At 45.4% G+C, this 15,912-nt stretch overlaps 1 protein-coding gene across 2 annotated transcripts; it reads left to right on the top strand.

Annotated features, from left to right (window-relative positions):
- The first annotated feature begins 3,356 nt into the window (after positions 1-3,356).
- On the top strand, positions 3,357-14,021 carry LOC122462209 (zinc finger protein 501-like). Of its 2 annotated transcripts, none has more exons than XM_043524647.1 (3): positions 3,357-3,493; positions 9,490-9,564; positions 10,275-14,021. In XM_043524647.1, the coding sequence occupies exons 2-3, from the start codon at positions 9,543-9,545 to the stop codon at positions 11,468-11,470; spliced, it is 1,218 nt and encodes a 405-aa protein (XP_043380582.1). In that variant the 5' UTR covers positions 3,357-3,493; positions 9,490-9,542; the 3' UTR covers positions 11,471-14,021. The 2 variants fall into 2 exon arrangements, with proteins under 2 accessions (XP_043380582.1, XP_043380581.1); XM_043524646.1 differs by having other exon boundaries at positions 3,395-3,493; positions 9,451-9,564.
- The last annotated feature ends 1,891 nt before the right edge of the window (positions 14,022-15,912 follow it).

The raw sequence follows: 15,912 nt of genomic DNA, 5'->3' as shown, positions 1-15,912 counted from the left end.
GCCTACCCCTGGTCTAGATTATCCAATCCCAAAGGTGTACCCTTCTTTTCAGTTAGTTCAGGATTTATTCACAACAGCATTTGCTCCTGTCACTAAAATTGTGATGGAAATGCCATTGCTATCAGGGTCACACAGTAATTCAGCTGGGTTTGGAATGAGCTGAAGATGCTGCCATTTCTTTTGTGCTTAGTACCTTGATCCCTGTAGGATCTTAAAGTACACATCTTATGTCCACTAACAACAGCTGGTGATGTCAATATTTGTCCTCATTCCCTTTTTTCAGAACTGATCTCCTGGTTTAAGCTTGGACGAGCTTTGTTCTGCATTCTAAACATCCCTCCGTTTCTGGGTCTGGTTCTATCTTGTGTTATCTCTGCCATTTTAGATATGTACAAGTGGCATATTATTGTCCTTTGCTAAAGTCCCCATGTCAGGGTTCCCTCCCCACTCTGAACTCTGGGGTACAGATGTAGGGATCCACATGAAAGACCCCCTAAGCTTATTTCTACCATCTTAGGTTAAAAACTTCCCCAAGGCACAAATTCTTCCATGTCCTTGGACTGTATTGCTGCCACCACCAAGTGAGTTAGACAAAGATTCAGGAAAAGGACCACTTGGAGTTCCTGTTTCCCCAAAATATCCCCCCAAACCCCTTCACCGCCTGTCCTGGGGAGGCTTGAGAATAATATACCAACCAAATAGGTAAACAAGGTGAGCACAGACCAGACCCTTGAGTTTTTAGGATGCTAAAAACCAATTAGGTTCTTAAAAGCAGAACTTTATTGTAAAGAAAAAAGTAAAAGAAGCACCTTTGTAAAATCAGGATGGAAGGTAATTTTACAGGGTAATAAGATTTAAAACACAGAGGATTCCCCTCTTGGCAAAACTTCAAAGTTACAAAAAACAGGAATAAACCTCCTGCTTAGCATAGGAGAAATTCACAAGCTAAAACAAAAGACAATCTAACGAATTTCCTTGCTTTACTTACAATTTTTGTAATCTTAGATGCTTAATTCAGGTAGGCTTTTAGGAAAGGGTTTTTTTTTTCCTGCCTGGTCCCTCTTTCTGTCCCGAGAGAGCACACAAAGAGAGCACAAACAAAATGTCCCCCACAGATTTGAAAGGATCTTCTTCCCTTATTGGTCCTTTTGGTCAGGTGCCAACCAGGTTATTTGAGCTTCTTAACCCCTTACAGGTAAAGGAGGGATTTTATGCTACAGGCGGCACAACATATTTCCAAGCACATCTGATTTTCCCAAGAGCTAGTTCCCTTCCATGCACATGAAATGTCCCCCCAATATATAGGAGAGACAAGGTGGTTGAAGAAATACTTTTTATTGGAACAACTTCTGTTGGTGAAAGAGACAAGCTTTCAAGCTTCACAGACCTCTTCCTCGGGTCTGAGAACCTCCCAATATATAGACAGGAGTTGGGTTTAAAATCATGGAGAGTTCTTTTTAGCAAATAATAAGTGAAGCTACGACAAAATCTTGATCTTCTCATTTCTCCTCCTCTAAACAGGATTTCCTACCCCCAAAACTGACAAGATCTCCCACATGGAATAAGAGAACAAGTAAAGCCATGGATCTCCAGGGCTATGAGGAAAGGTCATTCCTGAGTGGTACCTAAAAATTAAGTGCTGAAAGTTAGAAAATGCCAGCTATAAAGTTGCACGTGCAATCTTAAATTGGTCTCCCTCTGTGTATGCATTATGATGCATTCTTTAAGTCCATGATAACATACTTTTTCTTCAGGACCCTTGCCTCATGCAGTGCACAGCATGGAATCACACAGAAGCAGAATTAAAGAATTAAACCTGGAATTTCCAACTTTGGAGTGCTTGAATTTGCAACCTAATTTTTAACATAGTTTTTTTATGTAATATGATTTGAACACTGTATTTACTCTAGCTTTTTTGTTTTCTAATATAAAATAGATGTATTTTTCAGGCTTTTACACCTGTGTTTGCTACTTGTATGGGGGAACTTGAAATAGGAAAACAATACATTATATTATAAGTTTACTCTATTTTCCCAGGTCTTTGTCCAGATTGCTTGTAGCCTTATTTTGGTGAGGAGAAAAGAGAAAACAAGGAGCCACTCCTGAGCTTTTCATCATGTCTTTTTGCAAAAACAAGAATGTCATCATTGTATTTCAGCACATTATTCAGAGGACTCATTATTTGTCTCCAAATATCTTGCAATGTTTCTGCAGCCAATAGTATTCCAAATGACAATTTTTGATAGAATCAGAGGCCAGTGTGAGTTGATGCAGCTAGGGTGCAGTTCTGACAGATGGTAACTCTTAACGTTGTCCAGTTTTGAGAAGAATGCAACTCCATTATCGTCATATTAATATCCTGTCCAGAGTTGGTCTAATATGGCATTCTCATTGAATTGCAACATTCGGCTAATGCATGGCATACTGTATCTTTGGTTTGTCTTCTGGGGATTACTTCTTTTGGAGATATTAATGGGAAAGTTGTTTCTCTTTCTGACCTTCCCAGTTATCTTAATTTCTTGGGCAGTTGCATTTTCTGACATGAATAAGAATGCTCAGGTATTCCTGATTTAGAGATCTGATGTATCTCTATGTAAATTAACCTGGAAATCCTTTGTTTTACTAAAGCCATAAAATAGTCTTGTCCTCTAATAGTCTACAAATGTTGTATTTTATTGTTATCAGAATTTTGGTCAACCTTTGTATTTATAACATTTTTAATTTTAGTGTAGAAGCAAATAAGTATACATGTGATACTTGACAGGTTTCAGAGTAGCAGCCGTGTTAGTCTGTATTCGCAAAAAGAAAAGGAGTACTAGTGGCACCTTAGAGACTAACCGATTTATTTGAGCATAAGCTTTCGTGAGCTACAGCTCACTTCATCAGATGCATTCAGTGGTATTTTCAGTGGTATAAATTTGTAAGTCTCTAAGATGCCACAAGTACTCCTTTTCTTTATGTGATACTTGAGTGACACAGAACTCATTGCATCCGATGAAGTGAGCTGTAGCTCAGGAAAGCTTATGCTCAAATAAATTTGTTAGTCTCTAAGATGCCACAAGTACTCCTTTTCTTTTTACAGAACTCATCGATTCTGTGGCCAGTGCACTCCTTTGTCACTGTTTTGTTGAATGAACCCATCAAACCTAGCGGTTTCTCATTTCCATACAATAAAATCGTTCTCTTTGTTGGCACTAGTTTAGTCTTGTTCAGAGCAGAGAGTTGTTATGCTTTTGCCTATTATTTAACATTAAAAGAACGACAAAATGAGCCAGTAGTTGCATCTAGACAAATCCCTTGTTCAGCTCTGGGAAAAAGGGATTCTGTGAGTTGCTGCTATTGTCACATGACAATTCCTGGTTCCTTAGCATTACCACTGTCACGTGACAAAGGCTAGCGCTCCCGCTTCTGAGTCTGCTGCTGCTGCCTTATTTTTACCAGGAGCCTGAGCAGGGTAGCTGCGGTTCACTTTCTTCTCTTCCTGTTTTGCATGGTAAGATTTTTCTGTTCTAAGCAAGGTGGGGGATAGTTTCAGACTGTAACTAGCTTCTTGCGGAGCGAAGACTCCAGGTAACGGAGAGAACTTGGGGAACGTGATTGTAAATCTGCGCCTTCCGGGGCGGCAGGTTTGTATAATTTTTGGTGGTGCCCAGAACCCGCCCCTGCCCAAACTCCACCCCCCACCTGCCTAAGGCTCTGGGAGGGAGTTTGGATGGGGGAGGAGGTCTGGGGTGCAGGCCCTATGCTGGGGCAGGGGATTGGGGTGCAGGGTGCAGACTCTGGGAGGGGGTGCAGAGGGAGGGGCTGCAGGGGTGAGGGCTGCGGGGTATGGCTGCAGATGAGGGGTTTGGGGTGTGGGAGGGGCTCAGAGTGAGAGTAGGGGTGTAGGGGCTGAGGGCTCTGTCTGGGGCTGGGGGTTTGGGGTGTTGGAGAGGCTCAGGGCTGGGGCAGAGGGTTGGAGTGCAGGGGGATGAGGGCTCTGACTGGGACTGGGGATAAGGTGTCTGGGGTGCTGGAGGGGCTCAGGGCTCGGGCAGAGGATTAGGGTGTGGGGGGGATGAGGGCTCTGGCTGGGACTGGAGATGAGGGGTTTGTGGTGTTGGAGAGGCTCAGGGCTAAGGCAGGGGGTTGGAGTGCAGGCGGATGACGGCTCTGGCTAGGAATGGGGATAAGGTGTTTGGGGTGGTGGAGGGGCTCAGGGCTAGGGTAGAGGGTTGAGAGGGTGGGGGGGTGTGAAAGCTCTGGCTGGGGGTGTGGGCTCTGGGGTGGGGCAGGGCTAGGGATGAGTTTGGGGTGCAGGCAGGCTGCTCTGGGACAGGGCCCAGAGAGGAGGACTCCCCCAGCCCTTTCCCTGCTGGCAGCAGTGAACTCTGGGGGAGGAGCCCCCCTTTCCCGCCCCCTCAGCAGCACATTCATCCCCACCACTGTCACTGCATGTGTTCCTAGGGCCTCTCTCAGGTCCAGGAATCTCCCTCGCCTCCCCCATGGTGGGTGTGGGGGGGTGCTGCGTGCGCCTCCTCCCCTGCTGTTGCCCCTGATTGTAGCCTCACTGGGAGTGAGCAATGGGGCTGTCTCCTTGCCCAGCATGGGGCAGGAGCAATGACTGTGGGCAGGGGGCCCCCCCTGTGCTGGTGGAGGGTCCTGCTGGAAAAGGGAAGGCTCTGAGGTGGAAAGGCAGGCTCACAGTCAGTCTTCCCTGGCAGTCGAGAGGGGAAGGGGGGCATTAGGACCCTGCGGCAGCAGTTGCTGCAGGGAGGCAGCATGGAGCTGCACAGCAGAGGCAGGGACACTCTGCTCCGGTGGGTGGGGGCAGCAAGGGGAGGCCAGGGGACACTCCTAGGAGGCATGAGGTGGTGGCAGGTGGGCAGGGTGGGGGGACACCCAGCCCCAAATATTGGTGGAGCTGGGCCCCTGGGCTCTGAATATTGTTGATGCCAAGGCACCACGGGCCAATATAACTTGCCGCCTATGGCCCCTTCTACCCCCCATGTCTGCTCCATGTACGGCTCAGATCTGCTGACTTTACTGACACTCACACACAGGTTCTTGGTCCTGTTAGCACATGCAGGAGCCAATCCAGGTAGGGGAGCGCCTATGCACCCGGAAATGGAAGTCACCAAATCTCCCAGCAGAGTGGGAGGAGATAGAAAGGAAGAGGGACTGAAAGAGACAGGAAAAATAATGAGAGGTGATGAGCTCCCAGTGCTACCCAGTCCTGTTACTGCATCATCACTGTGCAAATTGAGAAGAACAAGAGTAAAAAGGCAGTGCCCTATCTCTGCCTAGTAACCATGCAGCAGAGGAAATGCACTGCTCTTAGGGACATTGTCAGGGAAGCTCCCCAAAGTGTAGCGTTTTATTTTGCTCCTCTACAGAAATTTGTTCAGTCTGTTAAAGGGAGGTTACACAAAGGTCTTGGTTCATTTAGTTCCGGGGAAGATGCTGGGTCTGGACTGTAGTAAAGGGACCAAGTGGTTTTCAATATCAGAGTTTAGAATATCTGTGCCCAAGGAAAGCCTGAGGAGAATTTAGCTTTAAAATGGACCAAAACCCTTTATCACCCTGACAAATTGTAGAATAGCTTCCTGTGTGTCACTCCAGATTACCTGTTATATTAATTTAGATGGAATATATGGGCTAAGATAACCCAGTCACTAAACAGTAAGAAGGTCTGAAGTTTAGCATATCTCAGCCTGCTTAGTACCATGGCAAATGCACCATTTTAACCTTTTATTAAAGATATAGAAAAGGAAAAACAGTTAGTGTTGAAATGTAAAGTATTAAGTAAGGCTTTCATTTTAACAACATTTCTTCTTCCTTTTCTCTCTAGCTGGAGAGAGTTTTAGAAGCAAAACCCCTTGTTTGACAATCTCTTAGATAGTATCAAAGATGGTAATAACTATCCTTTGGGGAAAAGACAGGAAGTTAGTTGAAGTGGGCTGGAGCTATTGTGTTAAAGACCCATCCCATTTCATCTCAGGTGGTATTTTGGATTCAGCTAGAGCTGGTAGGGAGGGTGATGTCATTTGTATCCCTCTTGCTAGCCTGGTCTAGTCAGGAAATCTCTTGGGATGACAAAAACCCAGCATCCCAAGAGGTGGTGGGGGGTGGCAGCTGTGATGGTGAAGTTTGCTTCAATAGTGTCTCTCTGTGCTTCTATCTATTCTAGTCCTCCCAAAGTCTCTTTCTTTCAGGACCAAAAAAAGGGAGTGATGCCAGTGACGCTTGAGGAAGCAGCTACGTGTTTAACCTCGGCAGAGAGGGACCTTTAAGGTGGGAGGGGCCCTCTGCAAAGACATTGAGCAGGAGAATGACCAGATTCTGCTATCAGTGATGAGGGATTTATTTGTCCATTTTTAGTAGGCGCTTTTGGTCTTTGGTGTTCCCAGGGTGACTTTAGCTTTGCGTTCTTCTCTGGTTCCTGGAAGGTAGAAACAGTCTACGCAATATCTTTCAAGCAGCCCCAAAATAACTGAGTAATTTGTGTTTGTCTCTTCTTTGGAGTTTTTCTTTCTTTCCCTTTCCTGTATGTATGTATTTATTTATTTATCTATTTTTCTTTCTTTCTTTTTTCTTCCCACTCTCATTTTATGCTCTATTCCTCTCCCTGCTTATTTCCTTCTCTCTCAGTCCCCCTTGCCTTTCCTGAATCATGCTTTCTCCTCCCTTTCCCCCTCTTCTCTCTTAATATTTTACCCCCACTCTTCATCCTTTAATACTCTCTTCACCTCCCCACCAACAGTTTCCTCACCTTCCTCACTCAGCCCAGTTTCTCATTCAGATGTCCCAAAATTGCCACTCTTAGGTCATGACCCCCCCATCCCCCAATTCCAGTCTACCCCACACAAATCATACGTCACCCACGCTGTCACATACAGACCTAGCCACTTACACACCAGTCATCCTGCCATTCTACCCCTCAGGCCCATATCTCTCACATATTAGTCAGCTTTCTATTCAGGCCCCCAGTCACACGCCAATCTACTTTCTTCTTTGGCTAGTGGAATGTCTCCCACAGGGGCCCTGAGGTCGTTCCCAGCAGTCCCATCCACATGGAAGTGGCAGAGATAGTTTTCCCTGGTCTCCATGGAAGAGTAGAGTAAGAGTGGGGAGAACAGGAGTTGGCCTCTTTCCTTCAGGTCAGGGAAAGTGTGAGCCCCTTACTGAATGGGGGAGGCAACCTAGTGACAGAGGATGTGGAAAAAGCTAATGTACTCAATGCTTTTTTTGCCTCTGTCTTCACAAACAAGGTCAGCTCTCAGACTGCTGCACTGGGCAGCACTGTATGGGGAGAAGGTGACCAGCCCTCTGTGGAGAAAGAAGTGGTTCAGGACTATTTAGAAAAGCTAGATGAGCACAAGTCCATGGGGTTGGGTGCACTGCATCCAACGGTGCTAAAGGAGTTGGCGGATGTGATTGCAGAGCCATTGGTCATTATCTTTGAAAACTCATGACGATTGGGGGAGGTCCTGGATGACTGGAAAAAGGCTAATGTAGCGCCCATCTTTAAAAAAGGGAAGGAGGAGGATCCGGGGAACTACAGGCCAGTCAGCCTCACCTCAGTCCCTGGAAAAATCATGGAGCAGGTCTTCAAGGAATCAATTTTGAAGCACTTTGAGGAGAGGAAAGTGATCAGGAAAGTCAGCATGGATTCACCAAGGGCAAGTCATGCCTGGCTAACCTAATTGTCTTCTATGATGAGAACTGGCTCTGTGGATGAGGGGAAAGTAGTGGACCTGTTATTCCTTGACTTTAACAAAGCTTTTGATATGGTCTCCCACAGTATTCTTGCCAGCATGTTAAAGAAGTATGGGCTGGATGAATGGACTGTAAGGTGGATAGAAAGCTGGCTAGATCATCAGGCTCAACAGGTAGTGATCAATGGTTCCATGTCTAGTTGGCAGCTGGTATCAAGCGGAGTGCCCCAAAGGTTGGTCCTGGGGCCGGTTTTGTTCAATATCTTCATTAATGATCTGGAGAATCACCTGGATTGCACCCTCAGCAAGTTTGCAGATGACACTAAACTGGGAGGAGTGGTAGATACGCTGGAGGGTAGGGATAGGATACAGAGGGCCCTAGACAAATTGGAGGATTGGGCCAAAAGAAATCTGATGAGGTTCAACAAGGACAAGTGCAGAGTCCTGCACTTAGGATGGAAGAATCCCATGCACAGCTACAGACTAGGGACTGAGTGGCTAGGCAGCAGTTCTGCAGAAAATGACCTAGGGGATACAGTGGACGAAAAGCTGGATATGAGTCAACAGTGTGCCCTTGTTGCCAAGAAGGCTAATGGCATTGCCAGCAGATCGAGGGACATGATCATTCCCCTCTATTTGGCATTGGTGAGGCCTCCTCTGGAGTACTGGGTCCAATTTTGGGCCCCACACTACAAGGAGGATTTGGAAAGAGTCCAGTGGAGGGCAACAAAAATTATTAGGGGGCTGGAGCACATGACGTATGAGGAGAGGCTGAGGCAACTGGGATTATTTAGTCTGCAGAAAAGAAGAATGAGGGGGGATTTGATAGCTGCTTTCAACTACCTGAAAGGGGGTCCAAAGGGGATGGAGCTAGGTTGTTCTCAGTGCTAGCAGATGACAGAACAAGGAGTAATGGTCTCAAGTTGCAGTGGGGGGAGGTTTAGGTTGGATATTAGGAAAAACTTTTTCACTAGGAGGGTGGTGAAGCACTGGAATGCGTTACCTAGGGAGGTGGTGGAATCTCCTTCCTTAGACATTTTTAAGGTCAGGCTTGACAAAGCCCTGGCTGGGATGATTTAGTTGTGGATCGGTCCTGCTTTGAGCAGGGGGTTGGACTAGATGACCTCCTGAGGTCCCTTCCAACCCTGATATTCTGTGGACAAGTGAGTGGGGCAGGCAGTGCTAGCATAGAACAGGACATTGTTCCTTCTCTTCAGCAGCCCTGTGGTCTAGATAGGGGGTCACCACCATCAGCAAATGCCTGGTGGCATACTCCCTGTTATGTATTCACTCCTGATAGCTCCAAAAGCTTGTGGGAAGAGACTGTATTCTCCTATCTCCTCCATTTGGGAAGGAGGATCAGAGATACCACACCACTGCCAATCTCCCTCTGCCCAGGGCTTCCAAGGGGGAAAAAACTGTGACATTAACCTGTCACTGGTCAGTCACATACATAGAATGGCTGTTCCTCCGCTCTTGGGGCTGGTTCTATTCTCTAGCAGGCCCTGGTCTCTAACCGGCTGGGTTAGAGATGTGCAAATGGCACAGTAATACTCTGCCATAGTCCCCCATGGTGTGGAGATCTCTGAATCTCCTACAAGTGACACAACACACTTAACAGCACATCTGACTTTCCCAGGAGCTATTTCCTTTCCATGCAGATGAAATGTCCCCCCAGCAAAGAGAGAGGCAGGGTTTTTTGTAGCAAGATGTGACAAACCTTGATCTTGCTCATTTTTCCTATCCTGAGCAGAATTTCCAGTTAAAAAACCGGATATAATCTCCCTCATAGAATGAGAGGAAGAGCCGTGGGTTCCTGATCTTCCGGACTACGAGGAAAAGGAGATGCTAAGTGGCACCTGTGCAGGTGAGGAATAAGCTCAACTGTCTGAAGAACTGTCAGTGAGTAGAATAAAACTCTGGAATTCCCTCAGAAATGCTGTGAGCTTGCACCATTTTGTCCCATTTTTGTAACCAATACTCATCATGTTCTCAAGACAGATATCTCTGAGGGCTTCCCAGCCATACTGATTAACTTCAGGTGGGTGTCTGACCTCACTTGTTCTGCTGAGAGTTCAGATGGAATGTGGAGGGAAAATAGGGCCTCTCCCCCTCTTTGGGGGAAGAATCTGCTCTCAGTTCATGATTTTAGTCCTGTTTGAAACCTGGAACCCTTCTAGTCCTGAAACCGTATTTCAAGCTAGACTGTGAGCACTCTGGGACAGGGACTCTACTTATTAGTTGTTTGTTCAGTGTCTAGGGAGTGGGTCCCTGATTGGATCTCCCAGGAGCTGTGGTCAACTTGATTTCTTTTAATTGACTAAATTTTTAAAAAAATCAATTCTCCCTTTAAACAATATAACTTAATTTATAACATTTCCTCTAAAATTCGTTACGGGTGCTTTTCTGCTGTGCTGTTTATTCAGAAGGTTCTTTTCACCATTCTTTTACTATCTTATGGGTCACCTGTAAAAAACAGTAGGTACAATGTGTTCATATGGAAATATGATATTCCCTTTCCCAAGGTTTCCTTTTTCTCCAGTCACTCTTCTCTAGATTCTCATTTTATTCTAACAGGTGATGGGATTGTGAATGAGAATGAGGAGGAGAATCCACACCAGGACAGTCATGAGTCAATGGAACCACATGGCACGTTATCAGGAGCATCCCAAAGGAATATTTCCCAGTGTCCTGAGCAGGATAAAGCTTGTGAGGGTCAGCACAGATCAGAAAGGCACCAAAGAACTCCTCCAGGAAAGAGACGAGGTAAATCAACTGCATGTGAAATAGGTTTTAGGAAACTGCCAGACATTATCCACCTAGGAAATCCCAAAATGGGGAAATCAATAATATGTGATGACTGTGGGAAAAGCTTCCGGCTGAGATCAAACCTCAGACAACATCAAAGGATTCACACCGGAGAGAAACCCTTTGGATGTGCTGAGTGTGGGGAAAGCTTCCGGCAGCGCTCACATCTTATTCAGCATAAGACAAAGCACACGGGGGAGAGACCCTATGAATGTACCGAGTGTGGGAAAAGCTTCAGTATGAGCTCAAAACTCATTCGGCATCAGATAATCCACACAGGAGAAAAACCCTATAAATGTGGTGAGTGTGGCAAGAGCTTCATTGGGAACTCACAGCTTATCCTGCACCAGAGAGTCCACACGGGTGAGAGACCCTACAGGTGTGGTGACTGTGGGAAGAGCTTCAGTGTGAGCTCAGCCCTTACTCAACATCAGAGAACCCATACTGGAGAGAAACCTTATGAATGCACCGAGTGTGGGGAAAGCTTCCGGCAGCGCTCGCACCTTATTCAGCATCAGAGAATTCATACAGGTGAGAGACCCTATGAGTGTTCCGAGTGTGGGAAGAGCTTCAGTGTGAGCTCTGCCCTCATTCAGCATCAGAGATTTCACACTGGGGAAAGACCTTATGAGTGTGCTGAGTGTGGGAAAAGCTTCACAGTGAGCTCACACCTGATTCAGCACCGGAGAGTTCACACAGGGGAAAAGCCCTATGAATGTGCTGACTGTGGGAAAGGCTTCCTTTGGAGATCAGCTCTTCTTCGACATCAGAGAATCCACACAGGACAGAAACCGTATGAGTGTACTGAGTGTGGTGAAAGCTTCCGTCAGAGCGCCCATCTTATTCAGCATCAGAGAATCCACACTGGGGAGAGACCCTATGAATGTGTCGACTGTGGAAAGGGCTTCACTGTGAGCTCTGCCCTCATTCGACATCAGAGAATCCACATGGGAGGGAAACCCTAAAAATGGGCTGAAAGCTTCATGTCAGATATCCCTCCAGAGTCTCCCAATGGATAGTAGCCAAGCATGTTTCTTGCTTTGAGTCCATAAGGCTCTTCTCTTTTCACAGAGAATGAAAAATGCCTTGCTGAGGATGGTCAAGTTAAACAAAGAGGAAATGTTGGTGTAGAGAGATGAGTCATATAGGGGCCTGAGGTGTGGAGAGGAATGTGTGGTGGGAGCCAGAGACCAGGAGGTGCTGTGGGCAGCAGGAGGATGGAGCATTTGGAGATAAAAGGGAAGCTGTTGGTATAATTGGAGAGAAGTCATGTTGTGAAGGTTGTCAATAAACATACATTTAAGAGAAAAGATAAAATTGCCCTATTCCCCTATGCCCAGGATGGGCTTTAGACAATTTATAGTGAGATTTTCACAGTCAAATGGGGCTTTTGGGGTATTTCAGGACTCATTGCTATGTAATATCAAGACGAGTGGGATAGGAGTAGGGCTGTTTTATTTCTGGCTCTGCTAGGGATTGTTTTCTAGTGGTTTAGAGAAGGAGGTGGAGAGTCAGGGCTCTTGGGTTCTACTTCCAACTCTGTCATTGATTTTTTTTCTGTGACCTTAGCTCACTTCACCTTGCTGTACCTAGGTTTTCCTGTCTGTAAAACTGAGATATTAATCACCTACATCACAGGGAGATTGTACTAGTTAATATCTATATTACAGTAGTGCCCATAGGCCCCAATGACAGTCATGGCCACGTTGTGTTAGGTGCTGCACGAACAGGATTACATGGTTTCTGTCTGGAAGAGTTTACAGTTTAAAAAAACAGCTTCTTTTTTGGGATTCTCTTGTACCTGTTAATAACTTGGAATATTAACAGAGTTATGGGATTAAGGATTCTTTTAGTTTTTCCTCTGAGTTTGGTTACTGCTGCATCTGGAAATGCTACAGCCTATGAGTTTAATTCTAGTTTCAAAAAACATCATCTTCATTATTTTTTAAATTGCCTAAAAATCCATGTCTCCTCCGGTTGCCTGGAAATTTTCTCACTGTCAAGAAGTATGTCAAAAAGATCCCAAAATAGGGTTAGCATAAATCACTATATCCAGCCCATTTACAAATGCTTGTGAACATCAGGAATCGGGTACGTGGAAACACAAGTGATCATTCAGGTTCTGGCTGTATTAAAGAAATTGCACCAGTATAATAACTGTAGATGTGCTGCACAGCACAAATTGGGGCTGTCATCAGAGCAGCTCAGTCTGATAACATAGATGTAGTGACACCGGTGCAAATTTCCTTATTGTAGACAGGGTCTTAGAACTGGCAAGGCTTCTTCCTGAGAGACTGTATATACGGACACTTCAGCTGGAGACAGCGTACCCTGTCTTCTTCTTTCTGGAGTGTCTTCAGCACTATTCTTCTCTCTGTGGCTTCCATTTATCTTTAAGAATTTAACAAATTTTCTTTGTTTAAACTGAACAGCCAGAGCTTGTTTTCATATGTTCTGGCCAGACTCCATCTCAGGCTTTTGGCTCCCATCAGATGTACGGATTTTGTCTTGTGGTACTTTTTGGAATCCCCCAATTTCCTGTTCTGTCCCTTTCTCTGGATTAACCCCCCCCCCTCCCCAAGCATACTCCACTGGCCTATTTTCTCTCAAAGGCCCCCCTTGGAGGTTCTGGCTCCATAAAACTCAAGCACCAATGACAGACCACTTGTGATCATCTGAATATTGTCTGCTAATTGAAGTATAAGATTCCACTGTATGGTGTTATTAACATGTTCCAAACTGAGGCTGACAAACAGGTCTGTCTCAAACAAAAGAATGTGTGCTCTGCTTAATTTGTATTTATATCTGTGTAGAGGTGTATGTACATTGTTTGTGAACTTCAAGTTGAACATGTAGTTAACAGTTCACTCCCCATCCAGGGTATGTGACTTGGCCAGAGAGCCAAACCACAGAAGACCCAGAGATGGAGTCAGGAGAAAGCGCTGGCTTGCACTGGCCCTCACAGAGCCAAGGAAATGGCCACAAAGGTGGGTATGAGTGACAAGGATCCCTTGCAGCATCACACCCTGACTTCCTCTCTGGGTTTCCTGTGGGTTGGCCCTCTATGCAAATCACATTATGGTAATGATAGCTCTAGCATGCGTGGGCCGGGTCCTCTTTGGTAGAGCTGTCTTATAATGGTTGTTTCAATAGACTCTGAGCACCCATCTCTGGAATGGGAGGTCACTGCTTGTGAGTCACCAGAAGTGGAATACATGTAGATGACATATCTTGAACAACCACAGTTGCTGTAGAGTAAGTAACCATTCTTTTCTCTTTGCCCTGGGCAGCCCTAATTTGCCATGTGGCCCCAAATCAGGGAGCTAAAAATGGTTCCATGGTCCCCTCTTTTCATTCCGTCCAAGTGCAATTCAGGTAGCGTGAAGAATCTAGGTCCAAGTGTCTAGCTTATCTGCTACAGCTACCCATTGCCCAACAGTGCACCATAAATTCTGTCCTGATCCACTTACTGGCATAGTGATTTTCAGGCCTATTTGACCATGCATGTTGAACACTTAAAAAAAATTACCTTTGAACAGAAATGGTATTTCAACCTTAATTCTGCTGCAGCTGTGAAGCTGCTCCATAACCTACAAACTGTATCCAGTGCTACTCTCCAATCAAACCATCTATGCAGATGAAGTGGTATCTAACCTGTAACACAGACTTACCCAGGCAGGTATATTACCCCTGTGTCTCACCGTCTTCTTAATATTTCACCAAAGGGGGTTTTGTCTGGTCTCTGCCAAAAGCTAAGAACTAGCTGATTGTTATGGTTATTGTGAGATGTTTGGACAGGAAAATAGTTTTAGAGTTATGTAATATGCAGGATATGATGTTCCAAAACTGTTGGAAGTGAAACTTGTCATCTGAGGCAGGGAGTCTGAGTGTTGACTCCGTCAACATTGAAAACAATTGACGTGGAGCCAGCCCAAGTCCCGTGTTTGCTGTCTGATTCAGATGTAGGCTTGCGCATTTACAAAGACAAAAGAGCCGCAAGAAAAGTCTCTGACTAGGGAACCCCCTGCTGTAAGAGACAATAGTCTGTAACCGTGTAAGAGAAGAGGAAAGAGCACAAGATGTTATCCATCATAGAGGTGATATTCAGCCAGTGGGAGTGTCTCATGAAAAGTGAATCCCAGCTCTTTGGACTACACAAGTGCTGTAAGGACTGACCATTGGGTGAGAAATACCTTATTAGACAGGAAAATAACTTAATAGGTATAGGCTGTAGGTTCATAGAACCATAGGGTTAGAAGGAACTTCAAGGGTCATCTAGTCTAATCCCCTGCCAAGATGCAGGATTTGTTGTGTCTATACCATCCAAGACAGATGGCTGTCCAGCCTCCTTTTGAAAACCTCCAGTGAAGGAGCTTCCACAACTCCCTAGGCAGGAAGTTTTATATTTTTCTTTTACCTGTAACCTTATGTTTCCAAATCCTTTAACTTGCCTTAGTTGAATCCTTAACTCAACCTTTGTTAAATAAATGTCAGTTTGATTTTACTATAGCTATGTCTGAGTGCCTTGTGCCAATGAGAATGCTGAACTGAAGTGAAGCCACTAAGCTGGAGTGCACGGCTTCCTCGGAGTCAGCAGATGTCCAGAAGACAATGGACTGGGCACTCAAGTATAGCAAGGTGGAGTGTGCTAATTGCTAGTCTCCAGAGGGAGAGAGTGGGGGCCGCAGAGCAGTTGTGGTTCCAGCAGCCAGTGGTTAGGGAGAGTTTCCCCTGGTGGGCACAGACAAGGCTCCCTCCTGTTGTGAATGGGTGGTAGTGATTTACCCCAAAAGTGTCACATACACCTAACATGTCTCTTCACCTCTACCCAGCTCCTAGTCTTGGGGAGGTGTTTTATTTTTATTTTTTTTATTTCAGTTTATAACAATATTTTGAAAGGCATCTATGATGCAAATTATCAAACTAGGAAATCACCTGTAAACTAATGGGTTAAATCTCTGCATGCTGGAAGCAAAGCTCCAAATGAGGCAGTCAGAGCCGACTGAGTGGATATTATAGCAACTGGCTTGTCTGGCCTCCTGGGTTGCACTGGCTTATCATTGGGCACTAGCCTCCTGGAGGTCTGAGTTGCCATGCTTGGAGACTCTGGCTGTCCTGTGAGCCATTACTTCCTGGAAGGACCTGGCCCTCTAGAGCACATTTGTTTCTTGAGATGCACTATCATAATTGCTGCAAGAGTATAGAGCTGTCTGGCTGAAGAACTACTGCTGCACTGTAAAAGCCACAGAAACATTTTAGAGGCTTATAAGTCACAAAGGTTCGTGTATGGCAGATTCAATTTCAGGCATTAAATGCCTTGTAAAAAAAAGTAAATTGAAAATACAGGTCTGTAGCTGACATAAATGATTTCTTATAAACAAGCAGTAATCATAATTCATCCATTCAC

This window comes from Chelonia mydas, chromosome 10 (assembly GCF_015237465.2).
Source record: "Chelonia mydas isolate rCheMyd1 chromosome 10, rCheMyd1.pri.v2, whole genome shotgun sequence".
NCBI lineage: Eukaryota > Metazoa > Chordata > Testudines > Cheloniidae > Chelonia > Chelonia mydas.
The sequence above is the reverse complement of the archived record's forward strand: the minus strand, read 5'-3'. Positions and strand labels throughout refer to the sequence as shown.

Coding starts and splice junctions, on each gene's coding strand:
- LOC122462209 (XM_043524647.1), top strand. CDS start 9,543: ATGCTAAGTGGCACCTGTGCAG. Junction 9,565..10,274: donor GCTAAGTGGCACCTGTGCAG/GTGAGGAATAAG, acceptor TTATTCTAACAG/GTGATGGGATTGTGAATGAG.